We start from the raw sequence: 12880 nt of genomic DNA on the forward strand, positions 1-12880 counted from the left end.
GTTAATTATGCATGAAGTAGATCGAGACCAGTCTTAAAAGCCAGGTAAGAGCGTTTAATTCCAGAGAGTACTGACCCAAAATACAAAGAACATTACATTTTAAAGAAAGGGAACATAAAATGACGTCATCAGTTTCACACCCTCTCCCATCCTTACAATAGCGTAGTATTCAGTCCTAGAGATAGTTTTACTCCCCTCATAAAACTACATTCCAACCTGTCTAAAAGATATACTTCTCTCCACTAATGGAATCCAACCAAAACATTCTTATCTGTATGAAAAGCCATAGCATCGCTCCCCCTTTAACGGCCCAAGAGACACAGACAATTAATTCGTTCTGCTTATATTTTCAGTAACAGCTTAACCAATAACTTTTACTTTTCATACCATAACATAATAGTATTAGAATAAATGGTTCTAATCAATAATGTATACATAATTAATAATCTCAACTATAATTTCCTCTAACAGTACTCTTCCTAGCAAATAAAGGTGCGGTTCAGGTATGAATCTCTGAGAGACAATTTTTCTGTCATACCAGGTGTATCAAACCCCGTTCTTTGAATTAGGCTGTGTCTGCGTGTATGTATTACAATTATACACTTCAACAGTGTTTACCGCTCCTGGTACTTCAATGATTACACATTTTAACAATGCAATAGACTAGAAGCATGATTTTAGTAAAGGCTGATATTTAATTCATATATGCAGAAAAAAACTATGCATATCGAACTCTATCTGCATTAATCTGAGGACACAGGATAGTATTTCAATGAGATATTTAATTTCAACCAGTGGAGAATCTGAAACTCTTTATTGAAAGAAGTTCATTATCCAGGTGTTATAAATACATAATACATGCATTATAATTAGGATAATTGTAATATTATAAATACAAGTTCAATCTGTACTTCAATGCACATATGGTGTGCATTATAAAACGAGGAAGAAACGAGGTGGGAGAGTGCAGGAGGAAGGGCGTGCAGGGCTCGTGGGATTCTCACAATGAACGCGCACTTGAAAGCTTGACATCGTGCTGAAGAGATAGAGACTGTTCCTGGATCTGTAGCTCCCTGGGAAGGGTGGGGGCCATGACGTCAAAGTTGACCCAACTTTTCTCTTCACAAGAGAGAGTTTGGGAGAAAGGCTGCCCTGACAGTTCTGCTTTACATAGAGACATAATTTAAACGGTTTTAGAAACTTTAGAGTGTGTTCTATTCAATAATAATTTTTATATGCATATATTAGCAATTTTGGGAAAAAATATTTTCAGTTTACTATGGGTACGCACTTTCTCCAACAGGGGCAGTATAGAGGGGTATCTCTAAGAGGTTAAGCCATTTTTACACAACTTTGGAAGTATGCTTAGGGTCGTTGTCCATTTGGAAGACCCATTTGCGACCAAGCTTTAACTTCCGGACTGATGTCTTGATGTGCACTTCACAAAATATATTGAAGCAACAAGTCCCTCCTGCAGTAAAGCACCCCCACAACATGATGCTGCCACCCCCATGCTTCATGGTTGGGATGGTGTTCTTCGGCTTGCAAGCCTCCCCCTTTTTCCTCCAAACATAATGATGGTCATTATGGCCAAACAGTTATATTTTTGTTTCATCAGACCAGAGGACATTTCTCCAAAAAGTATGATCTTTGTCCCCATGTGCAGTTGCAAACCGTAGTCTGGCTTTTTTATGGCGATTTTGGTGCAGTTGCTTTTTCCTTGCTGAGCAGCCTTTCAGGTTATGTCGATATAGGACTCATTTTACTGTGGGTATACGTTTGTACCTGTTTCCTCCAGCATCTTCACAAGGTCCTTTGCTGTTGTTCTGGGACTGATTTGTACTTTTTGCACCAAAGTACGTTCATCTCTAGGAGACAGAACGCGTCTCCTTCCTGAGCGGTATGACGGCTGCGTGGTTCCATGCTGTTAATACTTTTGTACTATTGTTTGTACTGATGAATGTGGTACTTGGCTGATTTCTTTTGATTTTCCCATGAAGTCAAGCGAAGCCGCACTGAGTTTGAAGGTACACAGTATCTTGCATCAGTAACTAGTCACCCAGTAATACATCCACAGGTATACCTCCAATTGACTCAAATTATGTCATTTAGTCTATCAGAAGCTTCTACAGCTATGACATAATTTTCTGGAATTTTCCAAGCTGTTTAAAGGCCCAGTCAACTTAGTGTATGTAATCTTCTGACCCACTGGAATTGTGATACAGTGAATTATAAGTGAAATAATCTTTATGTAAACAATTGTTGGAAAACTTACTTGTGTCATTCACACAGATGTCCTAACCAACTTGCCAAAACTATAGTTTGTTAACAAGAAATGTGTGGGGTGGTTGAAAAACGAGTTTTAATGACTCCAACCTAAGTGTATATAAACTTCCGACTTCAACTGTAACGTTAGTAGTTATACATCAAGCTTGCCCGTATATTAACTAGAGGTTATCTAACTACCCAACGTTTATTGATATTTATTATTCCCGTCATATTTTCTGTTCCTTCCTAACGGAAACCCAGAGGGTTTTTCATTTTTCGTTTTCTCATAGAAACACCATAATATTAATCAAATTTATTAAGCCAAGTGCCTGTCAAAAGTTTGGACACACCTACTCATTTCAGGATTTTTCTACTTAAAAAAACAACAACTATTTTCTACATTGTAGAATAATCGTGAAGACATCAACTATGAAGTAACACATGGAATCAGTTAAGAACTCATTCTTATTTACAGGGACAGCCTACTCCTTCCTCCCCGTTGGGGGATTGAACCCCCGTCTCCCGCATGCCTGCAATATGGAAGACTGTCAAATGCTTCTCAAAACTTGAACTGCATTAACAGAAAAATTGGCTGACAAATCAATAACGTGCCACTTCTGTGGCACGTTATTGATTTGTCAGCCAGTAGGCTGCAGTAGCCGGCAAGGTGTGCCGCAGTATGACGCAACTTTTAAAGGAGTAGTTCTGGAATAGTTCATATACATGGATTGACTGTGGGTCCCTGAGGATGTGCCTAGTGAAATAAAGGTTCAATAAAATAAATACAAAATAAAGGAGTGCAAAGCTGCTCTAAGGTGTCCTCTCAAACAGGTCAGTCCAGGGTCAATTTTCTTCAAATTCTACCCTCGAGCACCTAGTTCTTTTAGTTACATACTTAAGATTTTTAGAACCAGAATAGCTGAGCGGTGTAACGCAAGCTTTGAACCAAATTATGTTAATGTCAGCAGCCCAAAAGTTTGAAATGACTATACTTAAACATTGTGATTTTGTGTGTCCTTACAGCCTTAGTCTCATGGTTAGGTGCTGGAGAATGGTGTTTTGGACTGGTTTAGTTGGTTTGTCTCTGCAACACTGCGCACCTGCCTCACGATCAGCCGTTGGGCTCCGTATTAGATTGGCTCATTGTGACTCTCACTGCCATTTTTTCAGGCCATACTCTATGCAACATCCCTGTTATTAGAGCGATATTAGGAGAGTAACTAGTCACCCAGTCCCACACTCCTCTCCCTTCCCGCCCCCCTGGGCTCTGCCACAGCTACCAGTGAAGCCCTCTCTATATATTTTCCTGCCCTCTGTGGTTGAAAACACACCTGCTTGGAGAAACACCTGCAGGCTGCGTCCGCAAGGGCCATATGTTCTCTAAGAATGCACTCCTCACTGCTTGCTCTCATCTATAGCCCCCTACAAACCAAAAGGCAGCACACATTGGGGAAACGAGCTACAATGCATCAGTCTGCTAGTCAGGTCCTTGATCCTTCCCTGTTCCCCGACACACAGTGTCTTGCATCAAGCTTGGGCAATAGCTTTTAATAGCTTTTAACCTCTCTTGGGTAGGGGGCAGTATTTTCACGTCCGGATTAAAAGCCTGCCCAAATTAAACTGCCTGTTATTCAGGCCCAGAAGCTAGGATATGCATATAATTGGTATATTTGGATAGAAAACACTCTAAAGTTTCTAAAACGGTTACAATTATGTCTGTGAGTATAACAGAACTGATATGGCAGGCGAAACCCTGAGGATAAACCATTCCAAAAAATAGAACATTTCAGCCTTCCGCTGTTTTCAATGGCTGTCACTTTTATTATAAGGCGAAATCCTCCGAGATTGCAGTTCCTAGGGCTTCCACTAGATGTCAACAGTCTTTAGAAAGAGTTTTAGGCTGTTTTTTGTAAAAATGACCCAGAAATTGTCGTTTTTCTATGGTGCTCCCATTTTGGCAGTAAGTGTTTCCAAGTGCGTGGAAGAGAACGCGTTATTTGGTATTTTTCTCTGGTAAAGACAATAACGATTCTCTCTTAAATTGTATCGTTTATTTACGTATTAGGGTACCTAAGGTTTGATTATAAACGTTTTTTGACTTGTTTGGAAAAGTTTATTAGTACATTTTGGGATTAATTTTGTATGCATTTTCATGGAGTGAAACTGGGTGGATTATTGACTGAAGAGCGCCAGCTAAACTGAGTTATGGATATAAAGAAACTCATTATCGAACAAAAGGACCATTTGTGATGTAACTGGGACCTTTTGGAGTGCCAACAGAAGACGATCATCAAAGATAAGGCATTTTTTATATCGCTATTTCTGACTTTCGTGTCGCAGCTGCCTGGTTGAAATATGTTTTTCATGTGTTTGTATGCGGGACGCTGTCCTCAGATAATCACATGGTTTGCTTTAGCCATAAATCCTTTTCGAAATCTGACACAGCGGCTGGATTAAAAAGAAGTTAAGCTTTATTTTGATGTATTAAACTTTTTTTTTTAATGAAAGTTAAATATTTAGAATTCTGTAGTTTGAATTCTGTAGTTTCAATTTCACCGGATATTGGCCAGGTGGGACGCTACTGCCCACAAGAAGTTAAAGGTGGTGAATTTACTGTCAAACTCAAACAAGTGTTTTACCGTTTTCTCGACCCAAGCCAGTGCTGCAACAGTGGAACTGTGACGTTAGTACAAAAACTAATGAAAGTGGCTTTGGGGACGTGTGACTGGGCCACTCCACTGGCACCCCCTGTTGTGTGTTACTGGTGTGTATGTAGTCCAAGGCCTGCCCCACTCTCCTGCCTGCTTCCATTAAAGGTGTCCTCCATCACTGCACGCTGAGACATGGCCCTGCCACAGGTTCCAGCCAGCTGCAAGCGCACATTACAAGCATCGCCAAGAATTTATGAGTCAAGGGGGGACTTTTCATGAGAAAAACAAACAAGTGGGATACTGTTTCTCTGAGCTCGCAGGGATTGCAAGAGCATAGTCGAGCTCTTGGAAGAAGGCGGGGTCAAGGGAGCCAGAACTGTTTCATCACAGGTGCAGCACATAAAACCTGGCCGTGCCTGATGACACACTACGGGAGAGGAAATTGCAAGCCCCTGCGATGAAGTCACGTACAGTGGTCACGCGCTGCTCTGGCACCGTCACGCCATTATTACTCACACTAATTACTTTCATCATGCTCCTTCCATGAGCTCAGGCCACTGGTTTAATTAAGACACCGGGTCGAGGTGTACTCGCCTTGCCATACTAAGAAATAAATCCATCTCTATGCAGCCTCCCAAACTGTAGCGTGACCATGATCACTCCACTGTCCCCAGTGTAAGCTATAATAACTGCACTCTGGTGGCTAAGTCTGGAATAGAGCTCTTGTTGGGCTTTTGAACAGCTTTTGAACAACACAAAATACCACGTTTAGTAGGTTGCTTTTGTCAATGTTCTACTTATCATTGGCTATTCAGTACATAGTGGTAGCCTAGTGGTTTGAGCATTGCGCCAGTAACCTAAAGGTTGCTGGATCGAATCCCTGAGCTGACAAGGTAAAAATATGTTGTTCTGACCCTGAGCAAGGCAGTTAACACACTGTTCCCCAGGTGCTGAAGACTTGCATGTTGATTATGGCAGCCCCCCGCACCTCTCTGATTCAGAGGGGTTGGGTTGAATGTGGAAGACACATTTCAGTTGAAGGCATTCAGTTGTACAACTGACTAGGTATGCCCCTTCACATAAGAAATATATTTGCAGTTTGCTTCCTCTTTAATAGATGTCCTTGAACCAGTCTTAATGGTACTTTCTTTATGTGTCTGCTTGTTCCACACAGATGCAGTTCATCGATACTCTGGACAGGGAGGACCTGTTACTGACGGGGGAGGTAAAGTGGCGTCCCCTCCTGGAGGAGAATGCACAGAGCATCCTGAAGGTTCCCAGCTCCACCTACAATGACGCTGGGCTCTGAGATGCCCATCCCTACCACCCTGCTACGCCTTGTTATCTACTTATATTCCTCTGTGTCTGAACACACTGTACTATAGGCAGGATAGCCAATCAGGGACTCTCACACTTGATCTACACACACACACCCTCTTTCTCTCTTCACTCCCAACAATATATGTAAAATGTAAATAACATGAGTAAGTCTACCTCTGATAAGCTTCCCAGTAAAGGATTAAAAACAATCAAGCAACCCAGAAAAGTGCTAAAAAAATAGCCTATATTAACATATGTAGCCTAATAAACAAGTTCCATGAAGTCAATAACTTGCTTGTAACAGATGACATTCATATTCTGACTATCTCTGAAACTCACTTAGATAATACCTTTGATACAGTGTTAGCAATACATGGTTATAGCATCTACCGAAAAGACAGAAATGCCAACGGAGGCAGTGTTACGGTCTACAGTCGTGGCCAAAAGTTTTGAGAATGACACAAATAGTTTGGTGCTTCAGTGTCTTTAGTGTCACGCCCTGACCTTAGATATCTCTGTTTTCTATACATGTTGGTTAGGTCAGGGTGTGACTAGGGTGGGTACTCTAGTGTTGTATGTCTAGGGTTTTGTATGTCTAGGATTTTGTATGTCCACAGTCCGGAACCTCCACCGACGGGCCACAGTCCGGAACCTCCGGCAAAGGTCCCCAGTCTGGGTTCTCCATCGACGATCCGCAGTCCGGGGCCTCCGGCGACGATCTGCAGTCCAGAGCCTCCGGCGACGATCCATGGTCCGGTTCCACAAAAGCGGAGGGATCAGCATAAGGAGGGGGGGCTGCGTCCAGAACCGAGGGTAGATGCCCACCCGGACCCTCCCCTATAGGTTCAGGTTTACGGCCGGGAGTCCGCACCTTGGGGGGGTACTGTCACGCCCTGACCTTAGATATCTGTTTTCTATATATGTTGGTTAGGTCAAAGTATGACTAGGGTGGGTACTCTAGTGTTGTATGTCTAGGGTTTTGTATGTCTCGGGTTGTTGTAGGTCTAGGGGTTTTGTATTTCTATGTTGGCCTGATATGGTTCCCAATCAGAGACAGCTGTTGATTGTTGTCTCTTCATTCGGGGATCATATTTAGGCAGACCTGTTTCCCACTTTCTGTTGTGGGATCTTGCCTATGTGTAGTTGCCTGTCAGCACTTGTTTGTATAGGTTCACGTTTCGTTTTTTAATTTTGTTTGCTTGTTCAGTGTTCATTCAGTTAAATAAAAGAAAGTACGCATACCACGCTGCACCTTGGTTCGATTCGTATAACGAACGTGACGTTTAGATATTTTTGTCAGATGTTACTATGGAATACTGAGGTATAATTACAAACACTTCATAAGTGTAAAAAGCTTTTATTAACAATTACATTAAGTTGCTGCAAAGAGTCAATATTTGCAGTGTTGACCCTTCTTTTTCAAGACCTCTGCAATCCGCCCTGGCATGCGTCAATTAACTTCTGGGCCACATCCTGACTGCCCATTCTTGCATAATTAAGGTCTGGGGAGTTTCCTGGCCATGGACCCAAAATATCGATGTTTTGTTCCCCGAGCCACTTAGTTATCACTTTTGCCTTATGGCAAGGTGCTCCATCATGCTGGAAAAGGCATTGTTTGTCACCAAACTGTTCCTGGATGGTTGGGAGAAGTTTCTCTCTGGAGGATGTGTTGGTACCATTCTTAGGCAAAATTGTGAGTGAGCCCACTCCCTTAGCTGAGAAGCAACCCCACACCTGAATGGTCTCAGGATACTTTACTAATGCCATGACACAGGACTGATAGTAGCACTCACCTTGTCTTCTCCGGACAAGCTTTTTTCCGGCTGTCCCGAACAATCAGAAAGGGGATTCATCAGAGAAAATGACTTTACCCCAGTCCTCAGCAGTCCGATCCCTGTACCTTTTGCAGAATATCAGTCTGTCTCTGATGTTTTTCTTGGAGAGAAGTGGCTTCTTTGCTGCCCTTCTTGACACCGGGCCATCCTCCAAAAGTCTTCGCCTCACTCTGCGTGCAGATGCACTCACACCTGCCTGTTGCCATTCCTGAGCAAGGTCTATACTGGTGATGCCCCGATCCCGCAGCTGAATCAACGAACAGTCAGTGTCTGGATAATCATTTTTATTTGATTTAACCTTAATTTAACTAGGCAAGTCAGTTAAGAACAAATTCTTATTTACAATGACGGCCTACCAAATGGCAAAAGGGCTCCTGTGGGGACGGGGGCCTGGGATTAAAAAAAATAAATACAATATAAATACTGTTGAAGTCGGAGGTTTGCATACACCTTAGCCAAATGCATTTAAACTCAGTTTTTCACAATTCCTGCCATTTAATCTTAGTAAAAATGTCCTGTCTTAGGTCAGTTAGGATCACCACTTTATTTTAAGAATGTGAAATGTCAGAATAATAGTGTAGAGTGATTTATTTCAGCTTTTATGTCTTCCATCACATTCTCAGTGGGTCAGAAGTTTCCGGACACTCAATTAGTATTTGGTAGCATTGCCTTTAAATTGTTTAACTTGGGTCAAACGTTTCGGGTAGCCTTCCACAAGCTTCCCACAATAAGTTGGGTGAATTTTGGCCCATTCCTCCTGACAGAGCTGGTGTAACTGAGTCAGGTTTGTAAGGCCTCCTTGCTTGCACACACTTTTTCAGTTCTGCCCACACATTTTCTACAGGATTGAGGTCAGGGCTTTGTGATGGCCACTCCAATACCTTGAATTTGTTGTCCTTAAGCCATTTTGACACAACTTTGGAAACATGCTTTGGGTCATTGTCCATTTGGAAGACCCATTTGCGACCAAGCTTTAACTTCCTGACTGATGTCTTGAGATGTTGCTTCAATATATCCACATAATTTTCCATCCTCATGTTGCCATCTATTTTGTGAAGTGCACCAGTCCCTCCTGCAGCAAAGCACCCCACAACATGACGCTGCCACACCCGTGCTTCACGGTTGGGACGGTTTCTTCGGCTTGCAAGCCTCCCCCTCTTTCAATCATAACGATGGTCATTATGGCCAAATAGTTTTATTTTTGTTTCATCAGACCAGAGGACATTTTTCCAAAAAGTACGATCTTTGTCCCCATGTGCAGTTGCAAACCGTAGTCTGGCTTTTTTATGGCGATTTTGGAGCAGTGGCTTTTTCCTTGTTGAGCGGCCTTTCAGGTTATGTCGATATAGGACTCGATTTACTGTGGATATACGTTTGTACCTGTTTCCTCCAGCATCTTCACAAGGTCCTTTGCTGTTGTTCTGGGACTGATTTGTACTTTTTGCACCAAAGTACGTTCATCTCTAGGAGACAGAACGCGTCTCCTTCCTGAGCTGTATGACAGCTGCGTGGTTCCATGCTGTTTATACTTATGTACTATTGTTTTTACAGATGAACGTGGTACCTTCAGGCATTTGGAAATTGCTCCCAAGGATGAATCAGACTTTTTTTTTTTTTATCTGAGGTCTTGGCTGACTTCTTTTGATTTTCCCATGATGTCAAGCAAAGAGGCACTGAGTTTGAAGGTCAGCCTTGAAATACATCCACAGGTACACCTCCAATTTACTCAAATTATGTAAATTAGCCTATCAGAAGCTTCTAAAGCCATGACATACTATTCTGGAATTTTCCAAGCTGTTTAAAGGCATTGTCAACTTAGTGTATGTAATCTTCTGACCCACTGGAATTGTGATACAGTGAATTATGAACAGTTGTTGGAAGATTTACTTGTGTCTTGCACAAAGTAGATGTCCTAACCGACTTGCCAAAACTATAGTTTGTTAACAATACATTTGTGGAGTGGTTGAAAAACTAGTTTTAATGACTCCATCCTAAGTGTATGTAAACTTGCGACTTCAACTGTATCTTGGTCAACAGGTGGGGCAATGGCATTCTTAATTAAGTGTCTTCTGAATACAGATTATCTTGTTGGAAGACTTTATGTTATGTTGGCATCCTTGATTTATATCACTTTAGCTGAGCGTTTGCTGGGACTAGCTCAAATCGGGTCACATGCTCTTCATAATAACTGAGAGGTTCCAAAACCTGAGAAGGTTCCAAAGGTGTCAGATTTCTCTGGGTAGATCAACAACACTATGGCAGTGCTCCAACTTCCATAGATTTTTTTACTAGAATAATGGGTGGGGGCATATTAGTCTTGGTGAGATATTTATGTATACCTTAATAAATAAGGCTGGCAAGAAGAACATGGAGACCATTTATTATTATGTTTTCCATATGACCGATTTAGTAAGGTCAGATTTTGTAGTTCTGAGAATATATTATGCCCACTCAAACTCAGCAAGGTTATCCCTGCTGTGTATAATTGATTGTGATTTTTAAGTGATCACCCGGAGAAAAAGTTGAGGTCAAATCAAATGTTATTGGTTGCTTAAACATATTTTACAGATGTTATCGCAGGTGCAGCGAAATGCTTATGTTTTTAGCTCCAAAAATGCAGTAATACCTAACAATACAAAAACATTACACACAAATCCAAAACAGAACTAAAGAAGAACTAAAATAATTAAGAAATATCAGAACGAGCAATGTCAGAGTCCGGAATATAAATATATACACTGAGTGTACAGAACTTTATCAACACCTGCTCTTTCCAAGACATAGACTGACCAGGTGAAAGCTATGATCCCTTATTGATGTCACCTGTTCAATCCACTTCAATGAATTCAGGTGAAGGGTAGGAGTAAGGTTAAAGAAGGATTTTTAACCCTTGAAACAATTGAAACATGGATTGTGTATATGTGCCATTCAGAGGGTGAATGGGCAAGGCAAAATATTTAAGTGCCTTTGAATTGGGTATAGTAGTAGGTGCCAGGAGTGTCAACTGCAACACTGCTGGGGTTTTCACACTCCACAGTTTCCAGTGTGTACTGTATCATGAATGGTCCACCACCCAAAGGACATCCAGCCAACTGTGGGAAGCATTGGAGTCAACATGGGCCAGAATCCCTGTAGAATACTTTCTACACCTTGTAAAATCCCTGCCCCGATAAATTGAGACTGTTCTGAGGGCAAAGGGGGTGCAACTCAATTTTAGGAAGGTGTCCTAGTGTTTTATATAGTCAGTGTATGTACAGTATACTGTTTGATGGTGGGTATAGACATTATTGACAGTATATGAATAGAAAATATGTGTACAGCAGAAGTTATATAGGATGAGCCTTGGCTAGAATACAGTATATACAGTGTGGCAAAAAAGTATTTGGTCAGCCACCAATTGTGCAAGTTCTCCCACTTAAAAAGATGAGGCCTGTATATAGGTACACTTCAACTATGACAGACAAAATGAGGGGAGAAAATCCAGAAAATCACATTGTAGGATTTTTAATGAATTTATTTGCAAATTATGGTGGAAAATAAGTATTTGGTCACCTACAAACAAGCAAGATTTCTGGCTCTCACAGACCTGTAACTTCTTCTTTAAGATGCTCCTCTGTCCTCCACTCGTTACCTGTATTAATGGCACCTGTTTGAACTTGTTATCAGTATAAAATACACCTGTCCACAACCTCAAACAGTCACACTCCAAACTCCACTACGGCCAACACCAAAGAGCTGTCAAAGGACACCAGAAACAAAATTGTAGACCTGCACCAGGCTGGGAAGACAGAATCTGCAATAGGTAAGCAGCTTGGTTTGAAGAAATCAACTGTGGGAGTAATTATTAGGAAATGGAAGACATACAAGACCACTGATAATCTCCCTTGATCTGGGGCTCCACGCAAGATCTCATCCTGTGGGGTCAAAAGGATCACAAGAACGGTGAGCAAAAATCCCAGAACCACACGGGGGGACCTAGTGAATGACCTTCAGAGAGCTGGGACCAAAGTAACAAAGCCTACCATCAGTAACACACTATGCCGCCAGGGACTCAAATCCTGCAGTGCCAGATGTGTCCCCCTGCTTAAGCCAGTACATGTCCAGGCCCGTCTGAAGTTTGCTAGAGAGCATTTGGATGATCCAGAAGAAGATTGGGAGAATGTCATATGGTCAGATGAAACCAAAATATAACTTTTTGGTAAAAACTCAACTCGTCGTGTTTGGAGGACAAAGAATTCTGAGTTGTATCCAAAGAACGCCATACCTACTGTGAAGCATGGGGGTGGAAACATCCTGCTTTGGGGCTGTTTTTCTGCAAAGGGACCAGGACCACTGATCCGTGTAAAGGAAAGAATGAATGGGGCCATGTATCGTGAGATTTTGAGTGAAAACCTCCTTCCATCAGCAAGGGCATTGAAGATGAAACCTGGCTGGGTCTTTCAGCATGACAATGATCCCAAACACACTGCCCAAGCAATGAAGGAGTGGCTTCGTAAGAAGCATTTCAATGTCCTGGAGCCAATGTCCTAGCCAGTCTCCAGATCTCAACCTCATAAAAAATATTTGGAGGGAGTTGAAAGTCCGTGTTGCCCAGCAACAGCCCCAAAACATCACTGCTCTAGAGGAGATCTGCATGGAGGAATGGGCCAAAATACCAGCAACAGTGTGTGAAAACCTTGTGAAGACTTGCAGAAAACATTTGACCTCGGTCATTGCCATTGCCAAAGTATTGAGATAAACTTTTGTTATTGATCAAATACTTATTTTCCACCATAATTTGCAAATAAATTCATTCAAAATACTACA

The 12880-nt window shown here is 41.8% G+C and overlaps 1 protein-coding gene across 4 annotated transcripts in view; it reads left to right on the plus strand.

Moving 5' to 3' along the window:
- The window catches only part of LOC118388879 (ubiquinol-cytochrome-c reductase complex assembly factor 1-like), a 41517-nt gene extending 34029 nt beyond the window's left edge, over positions 1 to 7488 (plus strand). For all 4 annotated transcript variants that reach the window (XR_008144644.1, XM_052527235.1, XM_035778438.2 and 1 more), the window contains one exon: positions 6094 to 7488. Coding sequence is in view for 3 of the 4 variants with exons in the window: in XM_035778440.2 (XP_035634333.1) it covers positions 6094 to 6228 (135 nt within the window). In the remaining variant the exon portion in view is untranslated. The remainder of the gene's footprint in view (positions 1 to 6093) is intronic.
- Positions 7489 to 12880: the final 5392 nt, after the last annotated feature.

The sequence above is a fragment of the Oncorhynchus keta genome, chromosome 10 (assembly GCF_023373465.1).
Source record: "Oncorhynchus keta strain PuntledgeMale-10-30-2019 chromosome 10, Oket_V2, whole genome shotgun sequence".
Taxonomy (NCBI): domain Eukaryota; kingdom Metazoa; phylum Chordata; class Actinopteri; order Salmoniformes; family Salmonidae; genus Oncorhynchus; species Oncorhynchus keta.